The sequence below is a fragment of the Lonchura striata genome, chromosome 2 (assembly GCF_046129695.1).
Source record: "Lonchura striata isolate bLonStr1 chromosome 2, bLonStr1.mat, whole genome shotgun sequence".
NCBI lineage: Eukaryota > Metazoa > Chordata > Aves > Passeriformes > Estrildidae > Lonchura > Lonchura striata.
In genome coordinates, this window is record NC_134604.1 from 104,102,094 (window position 1) to 104,120,456 (window position 18,363).

General features: G+C 37.1%; 1 protein-coding gene and 1 non-coding gene across 2 annotated transcripts in view; both read left to right on the top strand.

Moving 5' to 3' along the window:
* POLA1 (DNA polymerase alpha 1, catalytic subunit) overlaps positions 1-18,363 on the top strand; it is a 181,863-nt gene that overhangs the window by 22,981 nt on the left and 140,519 nt on the right. Inside the window, 10 exon segments of the mRNA XM_077781653.1 lie at positions 128-189; positions 895-984; positions 2,564-2,680; positions 3,541-3,716; positions 4,126-4,255; positions 4,492-4,611; positions 5,704-5,800; positions 6,302-6,426; positions 8,145-8,294; positions 8,525-8,647. Coding sequence (XP_077637779.1) covers positions 128-189; positions 895-984; positions 2,564-2,680; positions 3,541-3,716; positions 4,126-4,255; positions 4,492-4,611; positions 5,704-5,800; positions 6,302-6,426; positions 8,145-8,294; positions 8,525-8,647 — 1,190 coding nt within the window.
* Positions 6,008-6,138, top strand: LOC116184347 (small Cajal body-specific RNA 24). Its single transcript, XR_004149114.2, has one exon.

The following is an 18,363-nucleotide window of genomic DNA, read 5'->3' on the forward strand; positions in this document are numbered from 1 at the left end:
AAGACAATATTCACTTAAAGCTGCTGTTTCAGAATCAGAGGTCAGTTTTCTCAGCTCACTTTGTTGTGAGCTTAGGGGGAGGGTGCAATTAGAACTTGTATGTAAACACAAATCTCACTTTTTGCAGCTGTTTCCAAACCGAGTGATTGCATTTTTCCTTATGACTTCAAAGAAGCTGTTAAAAAGAAGGTAATTTCATTTTGTTACCCTTCTGATTGCAGTACCTTATAGAATATGAACTTCACTGTGCTTTTGGTAAGTGGTGAAGAGAAATAGTCGAAGGAATGGAATGATTATTTAGTTAGTTTTCCACTCTACAAACTTAAATCCGGGTATTTATTCTGTGTTGCTTGTAAAAAAGTGGTTGTGTGTTTCAGTTCTGCTGCTAATTATGCTCTTAAAATAGACAGGAGAGTTAGATTGTGCAAAGAGGCTAATATTGTGGTTAATTTTAATTATACTTGAGTCTGTACTTGCAGTAAACTGGGAGAATTTTTTTTCTTTTATTGGAGGGTTATGTCTGTCAAAATTTATAAGATGTCCTTTCTAAAGGGTGGTGACAGAATAATAAAGTAACTTATTTTTGTTTTTCCTCTATTTCTGTGTGATCTTAGTCTGTGAGTGAAAGATGCATATGGAGCATTTTCCTGTTGTGCTTGATTCTTATGAGGCTCTTAAAGTATCACACCTGCATTCAAAAGCAGACTGAGAAAAAGCCTCTGAGAAAAGCTTTCCAATGTCTTTGGGAGTGAGGGAAAAAATCCTTGAATTACAGAAGGAAAAGCAGAACTCTGTGGTGCTTTGTTATTGTCTTGTAACTGGTAGGGGAGAGGAGATGCTTCCATTTTAAACTTATTGGGTCATTGAAATCAGGTGCTCTCTTGCTCCTTTTAGAATGCTAAAATAGAGATTGCTGCAACAGAGAGAACACTGCTGGGATTTTTCCTTGCAAAGATTCACAAAATTGACCCAGATGTTGTTGTGGTGAGTAGTTCTGAGACTTTGAGAGTTAAATTAAAGCATATTGTCAGTTGGTCAGCTTTGTTCTTTTCCTTTTGTCCTCTTAGAGGCTTTTTAATGCTTGTCTTAGACTGCCTTATGAATTGAGTTTGCTTATGAGACAGCAGGCAGCAGGTATATTTTGATACAAAGATGATACGGAATTTTCCCTGACAGTATTTTATACATACTATTATTTCCCATAATAGCTAAAATAGGCAGTATTTTCACAGTACCTGGAACAAGTTTTTTTTTTTTTTTTTCTTAACTCAGAAAGACAAAACACAACAAAAACCCTGATTTTCTAGAAAAATGGGAACTCTTGGTATACTTATGAATCTGTTGCAATTCAGATGCTCATATAATTTGTGTTTATGCTGCAAATCAAAATAACCATCTATACAAATCCATGAGATCCGAAAAAAGTTTTGCAATAAGCATTCTTACATTTTCTCCTGTTTTAGCAGCTGGGGGTATATTATAATTACTCATTTTCCTTTTTTTTTTTTTTTGTTACGTTTAATTAATGTGCAGTACTAACTTTCACATCATAAAATTCTGAAGACAATTTGAAGTTGGCTTTAAGTCTGAGGTTGATTACCTACAACTTGTTAGATTGTATGTATTTACCTAACTTCTGTAGGTAGATACAAATAATTAAATGATGGGAATATGATGGAATGAGCAGTCAATGCCTGATGGTTTCAGCTCACTGCAGCTGATATCCAGTGTTTTTCCTGGTGCATATGGCAAAGAATCAGAAGAAACATGCAGCCTTAAATTTGGTGGCTTTAAGTGGCTTAAAATTGAAGATGCCACGAGCAGGGGTGCGAGGGCTTCTGTCCTGAAAACAGCAGAGCTGTGTTAGTGCAGTTTAATTTGCAGCTGATTTAATTAGTTCTGTTGAAATGCTGCTCCCATCTTAAGGAGCTGCTTCTACAGCACAGTCTGGCATTGCACAGAAGTACCTGCTGGAGTGGACCTGCAGTCCCTGGTGACTGGCTCATGTTCCTCAGGGTAGTATTTTGCTTTCAGCAGAGGGTGCAGACCAGTGTCAGCAATGTACTTAGCACTGTTTAAAATATTGCTGGAGTGCTTTGATTTGTAAGTATTGCTTGCAAGGTGTTCCTATTCAGAACAGCTTGTTCCTATTGTACTATCAAAGGAAAAAAATACAGTGTTTTGATGCCACTGTTGTGACTTTCACAGATGGAGAAAAAGGGAATTACTGTTAGCTTAAGTTGATATGCTTTATGAAGAATGTTGTGGATTTTTCTGGAAAGCTTTAAATCATAACCTCTGGTATCAAAGCCTGAAGCTGTATTGTGTGTGCTGTGAGCCAGTTACAGAGCTGATTTTGGTATTCTACTGAACAGCATTGTTAGTGTTAAGACTAATGAGTACTGTTGATGAACATTCTCTTAGAAAGTGCTTTCTACAAGAGAGATAATGCCATCAATTAGTTGGAAAAAATCACAAAGGGCAAAGGAATACTGAGTGTGTGAAAATAAGTCTTTCAATTTGCATTTGTTGTAACCTTTTTTGTTGTTTTTTCTGCTTCAAGGGTCATAATATTTATGGATTTGATCTGGAAGTGCTGCTTCAAAGAATTAATTTGTGCAAAGTCCCTCACTGGTCCAAGATAGGTCGACTGAGGAGGTCTAATATGCCAAAGCTTGGGGTAATAAGATTGCTTAAGTCTTTTAAGCCCCTTTATGTTGCATGTTATTAAAAATGAATTAGTTTTTCCGAGGAATTATAAATGTGACACTGATGTATTTTGACTGTTGGTCATGCTGAATTTTGTGGGTCCCAGATCAGAAATTATGAGTGTTTATATGACTTTCATTACAGTAATAGGATAAACTGATTTTCAAGTTAGGCTAATGTAGTTTACTTATCTCAACTAGATGATAGTAATGACAGATTAATTGCAATAGTCTTTACTGTAACTGTCTTTGTCTGCTGTAACTGTAAAATGGGAAAAAGCAATTTGGATTGATGGGTGAATCATCCCATAGAGAGCTGCTAAGCTAATAATTCTGTAGTTCTTACTACATATTTGTTCAGAGGACAATATCTGAAGCGTGAAGTGCTGAACATGGCTCTGTTCTTGCCTCTTGCTGTCCTTCCTAGAGGCCAAGTTGGGTATTTGTGTGGTTCTGTGAAGTTTTCATCCTGCTGTTATTACAAAAATTATCCTTGGAAGAGGGACAAAATGTACCACATACAGGTTCTTTTTGGGGTTATTCTAATGATTGGAGAAAAAAAAAAAAAGGCATGATAGTTTAAGAGTTAAGATATAACCAGTAGTGAAAATTGAGTATCTATTTCTTAATATCTACATACAGTGAAAGATACCATGGATTCCTTTAGGGCACAATTATAAGTCCTTGAGTATTAGTGGTATTTAATAGAGTATTTGAGTACTTAGTGACCAACTGACTTGACTGACTCTTATATATTGTGGGTAGATGTTTTTTGTTAATGTTTGTGTATTTAATTTTATTTGTGTTTTCTCTCTGTGGTAATACCATGAAGGGCCGAGGAGGATTTGCTGAAAGGAATGCTGCTTGTGGTCGAATGATCTGTGATGTAGAAATTTCTGCTAAAGAACTAATTCGTTGCAAAAGTTACCATTTGTCTGAACTGGTGCATCAGATTTTGAAAACAGAGAAGGTAACAATTCTACCGGAGGAAATTCCAAATATGTACAGGTATGTTACTGATTGTGAGTTTCAATCCTTCTCTGGAGAACAGAGGAGCTGATTCCCTGACATAAAATTTTGCTTTTGCTTACTTACTTTGTCATGGGGATGCTGACTTAACATACTGGGATTTGAAAAGTTAAATACTGTCTTAACATTTTAAAATAATGTTTCAAGCTACTTGTGGTGGCTTATTATGTATGAGGCAAACTGATTTGTGGGAGCATTTGTTGTTGACACACTAAAAGGAGATGCAAGCCTGAGTTTTGGGGTGGTTTTTCAATTACAAGAGATTCCTCAGTCGTGTGCTACAGATAGCATGTGTTCCATGCAGCACATAGGTCTGAAGCCTACAGAGTGCAAAGGAGATTGATTTTACTGTGCTAGGGCATTTTACTCATGTCTCTTATTTCCCCAGTGATTCTCCTCGCTTACTGTTCATGCTGGAAAACACCTGGATAGATGCCAAGTTCATTCTCCAGATCATGTGTGAGCTGAATGTTCTGCCACTGGCTCTTCAGATAACAAACATCTCCGGGAATGTCATGGTACATTTTTATTGCTTTCCACCCCTCTCCACTGTCCTCTCCAAACAGTTCCATGCTTCCTGTGTTTCATTTGCTGGGTTTAATTTCTAAACACTTATTTGGAATGCACAATGCTGTGACAAGCTCAATGTTCTAATCAAATAATAAGTAAAACTTCCTTAAAAATATAATGTTTGAGTTTTGCTGTCAGTGTTTTCTGTGCTTTGCTTTGAGTTCTCTTTTCACTTTCTCTTTAGTCAAGGACAATGATGGGTGGACGATCAGAACGTAACGAGTTCCTGCTGCTTCATGCCTTTCATGAGAAAGATTACATTGTGCCAGACAAACAAGTTTTCAAAAAGCCTCCACAGAAGCTGGTGGGTCCAGTTTTTCTCTTCCTAAAAATTGTTTTTTCTTTTTTTTTTTTTTTTTAAATAAAATTCTTCCATCTTCTGTGTGTGACTATTCTGTGGGAACACAAGGAACACCAAATATAACTCGGAGATAACTTAATGGTATAATTAATATGCTTAATTAAAACATTAGTTTTGTGTGGAATCCATAATGAGAGCGGGACAATGCAACAGCTTTTCCATTGCAGCACAGATCTGTAAAAACTCAGTTGTTCTATTAGTTTAAAATTAAAATAAGCTAAATACTTATTTGTGTGGGGAAACAGTAAAGAAGATAATCTGTGTTTGTTTAATATTTGCATTTAGTTATTTTGATGAACACTATTACAAGAAAAATTTGTATGGATGAAATATCCAAAGGTATTAAAATAATTTATATAATACCAGTGTAAATAATAATTATAGAAATTTCTAGATATTTGTTAGTGAACAAATTAAAATTTGAGAAAGTATTTATGTTTCACTGTATATTGTTTTTTAGTTTTAAATAAGTTCAACAGCAAACTTGAAAGTAATGATTTCTGTTGGTTGTATTGTGGCATCAGAGCAGCACTGGAATTCTAAGTCATTCAGAATATAATTGAACAATTGGGAGATGAATTCTTATTACAACAAAACAAAAACCAAAATATTCTTTAGGTCAGTAGTAATATTTTTATTTGTTTTATTCAAGCCCAGCCATTCTGTTTGCAAAACCAACATTTTAATTGAGCAATCATACCACTTCTGGGTCATGAGTTGATTTTTTTCATAGTGTGGACTTTTACAGCCAGTTTAAAAGGCATTCTGGTGCCATGTTGAATGATGACAATACTTTAAGGTCTTTGTAATCTCTTGTTAGCAGTTTTTTTTTTCCTATCAGAGTTGGTTTGAATGCTGCTTTGATATGTAGAGAACTTTAGTAAGGATCATGATGAAAACACCATATTTTGCATATATTTTAAAAGGTTTTCTGCACTGGCTCCCAAATTTGTATTTCACTTGCCAAAAATAACTCCTCTAACATTACAGAAATCTTAGAGACTAGATAATGACTTTTTTAAATGCCAAATGTAGGTGGATGAAGATGAAGATTTTGAAGATCAGAATAAATCAAAGATAGGGAAAAAGAAAGCAGCTTATGCTGGGGGCTTAGTCTTGGAACCCAAAGTCGGTAAGATGTGGCAATTTTCTTTCTTCAATTAAGTTAGAGACAGGTAGGTAGTATTAATACAGAGAGATTGTAGTGGGGAATCTCTGGTTGTGGGAGTTTGGTGTTGTGGTGAGGAGAATCTTGTTGCATACAACAAAATTCCCAACATTGATTGTGGATTTATTATTTTGAGGGATTAGGACTGTATATTTATGTATAATTTTTCAATGGACACGAAAGTTTTCTTTCAGTTTCTCCTCTGTGTGGGGAAAACTGTACAAGTGTCCTATAGTAACACAGAAGCTATCTGTTCAACTCTGGTGAGTTAATGGGGTTGGATCGTTCCACTTCTGACAGCTTTCTGTAAAGGGCACTGGTGCATCTCAAAGGCTGCTTGAAGGGATTTAGATTATGGAAATGGGGTACAATGTATAACTGTCACTTAAGTATTAATTGTGGAGTTGTATGGGATCCTTTGGGAGACTTGAGTAATTATGACTTTTGTTTTAATCTCTGTTTTAGGCTTTTATGACAAGTTTATTTTGCTTCTCGACTTCAACAGCTTGTACCCATCGATTATTCAGGAGTTCAACATCTGCTTTACCACAGTGCAGCGACTGTCATCAGAAGCACAGAAAAGGGCAGAGGTTTGAGTGCTTTAACTAGTGGCTTAAATTACACTGTCTTAACTTCAGAGCATTTTCTGTGAATCAGCTCCTTAAGAAGCTGTTCTTCTTCACCTTTTTTTCTTTTGTCCCCTCTCACATATAAAAAGTGATTCTTGTTTAAAGATGTATTGTGTTAATTTGTGGGTTGGGACTTTTTTGAATATTTTGTGTCTCTCACCTTCCTTTCTGTAATAGTCTTACAGAATCTTGGTAAGTTCTCTCCCATCTATTCTTGGTATCTTCATGAAACAAGATTTTTACTGAGGCTCTGTGACCCTTTTCAGCCACACATCCACCCTAGCAATTTCTCAGCCCTTTTGCTAGTTTCATCCTAGCTTGATAGAGGCTTCCTGAAGTTAAGTTGCTATTTGTATATTTATGCAAATATACCTGATGGAAGTAGGCAAAAATCTCATGCTTTCTACAGGAAAGAATATGAATATGAGCTCAAGCCTTATTAGACATCAGGAAAATGATGTGTGTGACTTGGAGTGTGATGTTGTGACTGTGTGAACTGTTGGCACCGGCTTCACAAAACCTCATGGTGTTCAAACTATGTTAAACACAAATGAAAAGCCTTCTGAAGGTACAGTTGGACATACTGTTTTATAAGCAGCTGTGTTGGCTCTGCTTTATCCATGGCTGGAGATTCTCATTTCCTCAGCAGTGCTGGAACACTTGTTGATGGAGCTGTGTTGTAAACTGAAGCATTGAGCTGGTCAGGTCTAAAGGTTAAAGCAGAGGCTTTTATTTTTAACTGGTATCAGCTCACAGGTTGGAATTAGTGAGTCCTGTAGCAACTGAAATGTGAACAGAGTAGCAGAAATGAGGAGACAGGTATGTGGAGTTCTGAAAGTTTCTTCAAGCTGAATTTGGATTTTCCCTGCTTTCTGAAGTGTGCTTCAACCTGAAGCAGCTAATTTTGATTTCTCTCTCTGTATGATGTTTAATCAGGCTTTGGTGTAATTTCTTGTTACAGTTCTCCTCAGCCTGCTTTACTAAAGTTGCCAACCTCACTGTGTCTGTACTGTCCTTCCTTTGCACATTTCTGTCACTTTCATTGTGCTTGAAACACGATTCAATTCTTGCTGTTTCTTCAGTCATGCTAAGAAGGGGTCCTTTTTGCTATGTTGTTTTGCTATAATCAAGAGTTGCTTGGGGTGGAATTTTTGGTCTACTTTTGTCAGTTGTATCATTCAAAGTATCAGTTCCACAGAGCATGTGCTCCTTTTGACAGGTCTGAGCACCAAAAGTACTTAGATGATGATAAAAAATGGATGGATTTTTCAGCACAGAAAGAATTGCTCTGTGTGTACTTTTCTTTATATTTTTGTATTTATCTATATATACCTAAGAGTGAGAATGTGTGTGTGTTATTTATCTAGATTTATATATGTATATAAATATATAACACACACTGATAAAAAACAAAAACCTTCCTGCTGCTGGTCCATGCCTTCTTTGTGTTTCTCCAAGAGAAAAACAGAATTAGGTCCTGTTCCCCAGCAGGAGCAAAGTAATACAGTTAAATACTGCAAAAAAAACTCTTGTGCTTGTTCTAAACTGTACTTTGGGTGCTCTGCAGGAATTGGCACAATCTGTATGGTTTTGGTTCCCCCTCCATAAGCTTTGCACTTAATGCATTAAAATCTAATCTTCAAGCCATAAAATGATAAGCAGTGGTGATCATTTCACAGACTGAAGAAGAGGAAGAAATTCCAGAGCTTCCAGACCCATCTCTGGAAATGGGAATTTTACCTAAGGAAATCAGGAAACTGGTGGAGAGAAGACGCCAAGTTAAGCAGTTAATGAAACAGCCAGATTTAAATCCTGACCTCTATTTACAGGTGTGTTTTATAGAACTCAGCTGATTTTTTTCCCCCCTCTCCCCTTAAGTGTCCTGATCAGCCTTCTAGAATAGAGATGATTAGTAGTGAGCAGTGATTGTAATGTTCTTTATTTGTAGCCCATCACTGCTACAGACTGTATAAAAAAGCTGTGAATGTAATTGTGAGCATTAAGTTCTGTTCCCTGATGGCTGTGGTTGGATCATTTTTTTGGTTGTGTTTCTTTTCAGTATGATATCAGACAGAAAGCTTTGAAACTCACTGCTAACAGCATGTATGGTTGCCTGGGATTTTCCTACAGCAGGTTCTATGCCAAGCCTTTGGCTGCTTTGGTGACACATAAAGGGAGAGAGGTAAGTCATTAAACAGGTTGTACACACATGTAAAAATGCTGATTTTAAGCCACCTGCTTTTTTTTTTCATTGAATACAAGAATGGTTTTGTTCTTGAATCTGCTTTCATTTTCAATGAATGAAATTAAATTCATTTTCCATGAGTTTCTAGTTGTGCTTGATGGGTTAGTCTTTGATTTGGTGGTGTGCTTCAGCTTTGGATGAGCTTGCTTGTAGCCAGACTGTCTTGTGGCCTGATATGACTTCCTGAAGGCCTAAAGTTTGTGATACGGCAAATTAATCATGGAGGCAATGGATTATGTATCAGGGCTTATTTTTTGGAAATTCTTTGTTCCTTAAAATAAAGTTTCTCATTAGCCTCATATTTTATTGTAAGAGTTGCACTTGACTTGTAGGCAAAACTACTCTTGCTATTGGTTAGGATGGTGGCTCAATACAGACGACATTGGTTTTGTCCCTGTGAGAAAAATAATCTTTAATGATCCAAGGCATACCACTGATGTATATTCATTGTCTTAAAATATAATGATGTTTAATATTAGTTCCTTATAAAAGAGAATACCAAGCAGGAGTCTGCAAATGTGCCAGGAGCAGTTGTGTCAGGATGGCTGGTCAGCCTTTGGGTTGATCAGGGAGATGGATGAGGTCTCATCCTCCCTGTGATGTGAGGGCACACCCCCTGCACAATTCCCAACTCAATTGCATTAGGGTGTTTCATTTCTTGTAACACATCTTTGTTTTTAATTATCTATCTAAACAATTCTCTAAGAGAACCCCACATTTGTTGTCTTCCCAATTTATGTAAGCAGTTATGTTTAACCTTACATATCCATTTAACTCAGAAGTAATTTCCTAGTTTGGTAACTGCAAGTGTGCCATGCAGCCATGTGAATTCATAAGTTAGTATTTCCTTTAATAAGGTATTAATAAGGTGTTTGTTGATGGAATATTCAACCTCATGCTGTCTATGAGGCTGGCATGCAAAGCAGCTGAGTATAATAGCTTCATATTTTCTGGTGGTATTTTAAAAGTTATTAATTCTACTTTTTTCTTTGTTTTTTTAAATGATCTTCATATGTGATATGGACCTTTTGCCACAAACCTGCTATTCTGTGGATACTTAAGCTTTTGGCCTCTGTTAAAATGGGGAAATACTTGTTTGCACATGGAGTTTATTCCCATTTGTCTGTGATTTATCAGTTATGAGATAACTGTTAAAATCTGGTGTCCCTGCTTTATGTTTCAGAGTGATGGTGAAATGGGGAAATCCTAAATAGGTGCTACAGAATGTGCTAGGGAGTAATCAGAGATGGTTTCTCTTACACAGTTGATCTTTGGTTGGAAAGGATTTCTTACCTATAAATTCTGCTGCTGCTGGATCTGTGCTGGCTTCTGTTAAGCCTTTGCACACATTTGAGTTTTTGCCACAGATGACGATGTGAGGACACCTTAGTTTTCTGGTTTTAATGAGTTTTGTTTGTTTGTTTGCTTTAAGTTGAAATATTTGATCTGGAAGAACATTACTTTAAATTTTTGTATTAGTCTTTCTATTCATAGGTTTCCTCTTACCACTCAGTTCTAATATAAAAGAAGTAAATGTTGAGTATCTGGACATTTGGGTTCTCTGTGAGAAAAGGTTAATTAAAAAGTAACTGTTACAGAAAATGTATGGTCTAAATTTAAATGACCTTTTCTGATCTGCGATTAATACTTTTTTTTTTATACTGTTGTCAAGGGCACCTGAGTAAATGCAGGTAGGCTTGTAGAAGTCTAAGTGGGAAAAATATTGTGTGGGATGAAAACTGAACTTAATATTTGCACTAACACAATTACAGTTCAGTTGTAAGTCTTAGCAGAATAATTGAAGGTAGGAAATGTGTATTTCATGTTGAAGTTGTTAAAGCTTGCATCAAGTTTTAATGTAGCTGAGAATGAGTTTTGATGAGTCCTGTAAATGGATGCTTTTCAACTGTGGGTGACTGACAATCCTTCCACCAAAGCTGTGGGAAGATTGAAGCACCTGATGCCAAGTGCTGAGTACCACCTCTCCTGGACTCTTAACTTCTCTTTGTGCTTTGGCAATGCTGATGCAGTAAAAGCTGTAGAGCTGCCGTGGGGTTCCTTATGGTGACTAAAAATACTTGTTTATAACACATTGCTGTTATAAAAACTTGTGTGACTATATTAGTGCACTTCTGAACTATATTAGCAGAACTTGGCATGTTCACTTTATTTTGGTGGCAGAACTATTAAATACGGTGTGGAAAAGCCATTTTAAAAAAGCTGTATCATAAAGGTAGATGATCCTTAGGGTCCCTTCCAACCCAAACCATTCTATGATTCTATGACAGGGAAATCCATAAAAGCTCAGTTCTCTCCAGTCAGCTGTACGCGAGCCAGTGCTTGGTTTTTATTTTCCTTCAGCCAAGGAATAGAAATGTAGCAGGGGCAGGCTGGATCCAGCGGGATTTATCCCGTCTGTCGCTCCAGGGGGACAGTGTGATAATGGCGGGCTGGCTTCGCTAGATGGCGATAGAGACCTGGAGATCCTTAATCAATTAACACTCGTTTTTGTCTGTCTTTAAACGTTGATTATCGGCTTTTTCCATCGGGTCTTCCTTGTTTTTCGTTTGTGGGTAATCTTTCACAGGGGCATATCAATGTGAATTAGTCAGAATTTAGGTGTCACTGGTAGACTGCTAAGTTCCGGTGTGTTTTGGAAGGAAAAAAAGGCAAAAAAAAGGCAAAAATGTAGAGTGGAAGCGAGTTAAAACTATAGCTCAGATCTGTTTGACCATTTTTGGCAAATGTAATTTTTTTTTTTTTTTTGACTTTAAGAAATGCCTCAGTTCAGCAAAATAAAAAAAAAAATCTGAAAATTCTACATTTGCAAACCATTCATCAAGAATTTGTTAGAGGGATTCCTGGACTTTTCTCTCCACCCACCCCCCCATGTTACTAAGCCTTTGCCTTGACGTTACTCTTGTTGTAACTATAGCTGTTGCTCACATGGAAAAGTAATAGGAAAATATTTAATATATTTTTAGCTGTCCTTTAATGTAATTTAACAACTGGAAACAAGATGAGTCGGAGCTGTACAAGCAGCCAGCTCTGCACCAGCAGGCAGTGTCGGGTCATGCCGTTCTAGCCTCTCTAAAGGACAAGCCTTTTGATGAAGTGTCAGTTGTCTGGTTTCCTAAATGCAGGATGCCGTTTGCTGCAGGGTTCTCCTACAGAACACCAAAGTTGTTGAGAGAATTTAACAGTAGACAGCTTGCTTGCTAATGGCTTTCAATCAGTACTGAGGCCTTTTCCAGGTACTTGCTTTTTTTCTGTGTTGTTTTTTTGCTGTTGCATATTTTTCCCCAAGCAGACTTGCCTTTGAAAGGAAAACAACACACTTGATGTTTTCAGCAGAGCTGACAGGTAGACCTAGTGTTCAAATATGCGAAAGAAAAGGGGGAAAGAGGCAATTGGGTTAATTCCAACTTTCTCATTCAGATCCTTTAGATACATTCTCAATTAATAATTAGTTTAAGGCCCTGGCAGTCAAAAGGAAAGAATAAAAGCATGTTATTGCTGCAGTCTGGGAGAAGAATGGATGAGGGAGGAGAAAAATGAAGTGGAGAAAGATGAGCTCATTTAAAAAAAATTAAGGGTAGGTAAGCAGGTTAATGGCCGTCTACTGTAATTATGATCTGTAAAGAAATCCAGGCTTTTTTTTTTTTTTTTCTAAAGTCTTGTTCATCCAGGGAAAATGATCATTAGCTGCTTTCTCTTGATTGCACCTAAAGCATTGGTTATCCAGCCTGTAAGGATTGTCATGTGAATGGGGCAATTGACAGACTCCTGGTTTCTTCCATGTTGTACTGTGGGAGAAAGAGGATTGCTAAAAGAGCAGTTGTCTTGTTATAAGCATGCCATCTATATTTAAACAGGGAATGTAACATCAAAATAAGAATTTTGGAAGACAGAACTTGATGGCAAAAGATGAGGCAAAGAGTTTGCAATTATTTTTAAATATGGAAATGGCAACCCAAAGTCTTGGGAGAAATAGTGTTAAATTGCTGCATTGCTGTTGGGGTTAAATAATTTGCCACTGTTGTTACATTTATCATTGTGTGTGCAACTGTGGGCCTGTGAAAAAGCTATGTATGTTACTCTGCATGCTGATATCCAAAATGAGTTAGAGTAGGCAAGGAGAGGCTGCATACAGTCTGGAACTGTGAACTGAGTACCAAGTAGTTGAAAAATTATGGAGCATCTTCACATTTGTTGAAATATTATTGGTGGTTGAGAGCAGGAGATTACATCTGGTCTAATACAGACTTTAGCATCTCCAAGGAGAGGAAATGAAACATTTCAATTAAGAAGAATGACCAGAGTATTTTGGGTAAAGAAGCAATTAGTTATAAGGGAAAAAAAATAGGTATATTTCTTCTTTTATTTTGGATGGCCTGTTGGTATTTTTTTCCCCTCTGGACAGAAAGGTTTTAATTTAATGGGTATTCACCAAGAAATGTTTAGATGTTCAGGAAGATTGATCAGATTCAGATTGATTGTACAGTAGTCAGATGAATAGAGAGACTTATTTTTTTTTTTTAACTGCTTATTTTAAGATTGTACTGTTACCAGAGGTGTGGTGCCTCTCACTTCCTGGCTGCTGATTTCTCTGAATGGGTTATAGCAATTGCATGGCCCCATGGTGAGTTGGATCAGCCTGGTGATCCGAGTTGAAAACTAACTCCAGAGGAAAACCAAATTGATTTCAGTTGGATCAATGGCTCAGTGACACACTGTGTGCTCTGAGAGCTGGTGGAAAGGAGGAGGTTGGAAAGTGGGGGCAGGCCCAGTGTGAGCTGTAAGAGGTCAGGCATGACCAGCCATTTTTCAGCTCATACCTGACTGTGAAACTGTGGGCTTACTGTTATTATGATAACACATGGAGGTTTTCTTTGGTTGTTGTTTTCTTTCAATTGTACTTTTGATTTTTTCCTTATGGTTTCCTATCTTGTATTTTTTTTTTCCTTCCTGCCATAAGACACAGATTTTTCCTTGAGTTATATCTTAACCTGACTGACCAGGTAACAAGAAGATATTCCTCACCCAGAACTGTGGTAAAACTGAGAACCAGAGTACTGGGAAGAGCAAGGTCTCAGGAGGATTCTCTGTATCTGAACTGTACTAATACATCCCATTTTAGAAGCTGTATGTGTTGGGTAGAAAGCTGACACCTCAAGATTAGGGGAGGTAGAAATGTCTCACCATATCCAGTGGTAGCAGGAAAGACTCTCAGGTGTTCAATAAAGTATTTGGGAATGCACTTGAATCCTGCATCCTCCAAAGTCTGCCGTGCTTCAGCTTCAGAATTACTAAAGAAATTCTTTAAACTTATCTAGAATATTGTGGGGATTAACAGGGATCCTTCATGGTTCTCTCACAGAGATGCTTTATTAAAAGTGAGACACAGGAGCACAGGTGCTTCACCATGAAGGTTGAGAGCTTTAGCAGCATTTGCAAACTGCCTTGGTTCTGTCTTCAAACACATTTATTTTCCAAACCCTCCTGTTAAGGTTAGAAGAATACAAATGCTAAGTCATGATTTAATGTTTTTCTCCAGCCTGTATATTTGATAGCACTACATGTCTTTACAGTATGCATTTTCTTGGTTCATTAGTAGCTTGTCAAAGAATACTTAGGGCTTTGAGACTTCTGCAGAAGTTGTTCTTTAGTATCTTATTGCCTCACTCATTTGCATCATGCATTTATCTTAAATTGAATGTTGGCTTGTTCTAAAAGCCCTGGGTTTGGATACCTAGATGGTAATAAAGTTTTCAAAATAAAAGATACTTCAAACAGGAGTTAAAAATAATTTTCTTTTTCAAGCACTAGTCCTAAGAGGATAAAAAAATAGTCTAACTGAAGTGTCTGTCTCCCACGAGACTTAAATAAATATTCATACTGTCCTTCAAAGGTGTGATACCTTGCTCTCATTATCAAAAATTTTAATTTATTTCCTGGGAATCTTGCCCACTGTGTGATAGATGACTTTTCCACCACAAATTCTATTAGAAGCTTTTAGTTCCATCCACAGCGAAATGATCTGTTTTTTTCCCTCTTGGATAAATACTCATTTAAGCCTACTAGGTCTGCTCTTTTCAGGTAGTGGTTTTAGGGTGATCCTACTTTGACATAGAGGAAGAGGCTGAAAGCTGAGTTCCTTTGCTCTGGAAAAAAATTGTTGAGGATGGAATTAACTGTGATCTCCAACAACCTAAAGGGGGCTGTCTAGAGGAAACCAGTCTCTTCCCAGAGATGCACAGCCTTGCACCAGGGCAGGTCTAGCCCTATATGGGGCCAGAGGTTGGGTTAAACGATGTCAGAGATCCCTTCAAACCAAAGTTGGTTTATAACCATCAGTTTAGAAATTCCTGTAATTCTCACTAAGATTTATCACCAAGGTCAGCAAGATCCAACAGATGAAACTTGTCATTTGAAGGGAAGAAAACTGGAAGTATGAAGATATGTCAGCAGTGATACTTGTTCTCACCAGGCTCTTTTGGTTTCAGAGTTAAAAAAATATTTGAGTATTTCGAAGGCAGGTTTTGCTGTATAGATTAGGTAGTGTGGTCTCTTGCATGTTATGTCTTTTCACTGGGCCTGTGCCAGGATTCATTTGTCTAATTTAGAAGATAAGTATGAACAGCTTATGCTATTTTTAGCACCAAAATATACTTATGAGACAGATGAAAGAGTTTGTTAAGACCTTAATTTATCTGTGAAAGATAGACTTTCTCTATTGCTGCAGGTACAATACCTTGTCAGAATACAGGAGATCTTGGTGGGCAGTATCAGGAATTCTGGAACAAGGGGCTCTGGAGAAGTAGGTGTAATTTAGCAAGCTGGGGCATACCTGATCTCTTAACAATTAGCAAGGAAAGTTGTAAGTCAGGCATACAGCCTAAAATAATTTGTTCTGACTCCCTTTGTAGTAGAAAAAGAGCAGTGTCAAAGCTGGATGAAATAAATCTCCCGAATTTTAGAGCTTGATAAGTGATTGAGAGACTGTTAGCATTATGCTTACTGTCTGTGCTTTCCTTCCAGCAGTTATACATGATGTAATGCAGGAGATGTTTGTGTTGTGTTGTCTTTAACTTCAGACTATGCCTTTTATCAAATACAGGTAAGGTTTCAGAGAGAAGGATTAAATTATATATGTTGATATCTTCTTTGCAATTTGATATTTATTTTTGCTAATTTGAACCACTAGGAATATTTACTCCCTAAAATCCTATTTCAACACCTGGATTAGTTAAAAAAAATTAGAATACCCATTTCCCTTTACCTTTCCTGTTAATCCTTCTCTGTTTGAATATGTTTTAACTGGCAGCCGTTAAAAAGAGCAAGAGCTTATCAAGCAGTGCTCATCAAAAATACGGAATGATGGGACATAGCTTGAATCTTATTGCAGGGTTTAGTACCTGACAGTCATTTCTCTATGAGTTTGTGCTAGTCTTGGTAGTTACATGAGATTGCAGAAACTTTTAAAATTTGGATTATGATGATTGATAAGCCTTGGTTTAAAAAAAACAAAACAAAAAGCATTAATGTTTTCTTTCAAATTACTTGCCTAGTTTATGAAACAGCAGAAATTCCCTTGTTTGAACTATTGGACGTTACCAGAAAAGTAGGACAATGTAATATTCTAATGAAGTTCAGGGTCATATTTCCTGAAATGACTGGGTAAACATGGAGGAGACCTTGAGGTACAAACAATTTTTTTTTTTTAATTGAAGGAAAGTGAAACTGCAGAACAGTTTTCAGGGAGATGGGTAGCCATTCTAAAGTAAGGGCTCTATACTTGGGTTGCTTTGCCCTTCTGACTTGTTTGGGTCTCTGACTTGTTCTGTGTGCACTGTTGTTTTGTTAGGCAATACCACACTTTGCACACTAAAAATTTCTTTCCTGTATTCTGTGATTTCAGTGCAAAAAAAGATTTCCAGTGTGAATTTCAGTTTTCTTCCTTGATGCTTTTAATTTTTTCTGGGATATTAAACTGCCACAAGCTTTGTGCTGGAATTTGGACTTAGCAGGTGGAAAGCTGACATAAAGCCATAGGAATGTCTTAGTCCTGTGCTATAGTGTATGCAGCCTTCTGGTTCATTTATTCTGGTTGGAATTTTACTTGTTGAATCTAGAACTTCTTTGGTTATATTTCATTTTTGAGCAAACCAGTTTTAAGTCAATGACAGCTGATGTTTTGGTTTTCATGTGACTGCCTTAATTTCTTCCCTTTCCTCATCTCCCTCAGAGCTCACTATTATCTTTGAACTTAGGTAAATACCATTTTTGTATTTGCTCAGAAATCTTGTGGTTTCTTTAAATTGCAATTGCACTTCTGCCTTGATGTTTTAATATGTATGGTACCTGGGTTTTTTGGTTCAATGCATAGCTTCATATTTTTCAACTTTTGAGTTAGAAGTAGCTCATCCTGGGGATAAAGGAAAATCAATAAGAAGCCTGTACTTAGACTGAGAACCCCTGCAGAAAGCTTTGATTAGAGAAGAGCTTCAGATCTGACTCTCTTGCTCACAATTGTCCATCAGGTCACCAGTCATTTTTGTATGTAGGACCATGTGCCACAGATGGGGGGGATGGAAAAAGGTCTGCTACATCATCTGTTGGCAAAGTGGGTATATAGTCGCTTCAGCAGACACATACCTCTTGATTTTTGTTGTTGTTGAAGGCTGTTGTCCTTCAAGTCACTACTAATTTTAATTTTGCAGTGTTTTGATCTGACTACTTTTTGTGATCACTAATTTTTAATAGACTCAGAAGAGGAGCCTGCCTTCAGTAAGAATGTGTTAATTGACAGGTGTCCTGAAGTTCTACAGTCTTGGCAGTGGTCCAGGATGACAGAGCAGTAATGACATAGAAACTGCTATTCCTTCCTGGTGAAAAGATTGGAGGAAATCTGTGACGTTATTAACTACTAGTCTCTTCTAACAAATTGTGAGAAGATCATTTTGGCATGTAATTAGTTGAGATTATGTCCTTTATGCAGAATGTTTGGGTTTTTAAAAAATTCCTTTACATGCTGCCTTATGACTTGCACGATTAGGTTTTTTTTTCTCCTCTCTTCAGTGTTCTGGATGGTTACTCTGAGGATTTGAGTAAGGGATCATGTTCCTATCTCTGTGTGGTGTAATTGGCACAGCTATTTAAATGTTATCTGGAACCCATTTACCCCATCTGTCAGTTGCTGCTTAGTTCAGTGGAAATGCTTTTATGTAAATCACAGAACAATACTTCTGACTTGTAATAAGATTGGGCTGAATTTTGGGAACTGAAACACTTCATCCTGGAATAAAAATGTCTTGCTGAATCAAGGGTAGATTATGAAAGCTGCCACTTTTTAAAAGTGTATTATGCTAACATATGTATATGTATAAATTGAATTAGCTGTGATACTCCTACAGTGAGAAACTTCCCACTGATTCTAAAATAAATTAAGGAAAAGCTGACACACATGAAATTTTCCTCCCAATTTGCATGGTAGCTCTTCAGCTGGTCTTGGAACATTTGGAATTGAGGCCTGATGGGGGTACAGGGCAGATGCTTTCCTTCTACTTCCTCATAATTTCTTAATGAAAGTAGTTCCTTCTGTGGCCCAGAGATAGTTGCATTTTATAGGGATCTAGTGGCATTTATAATTA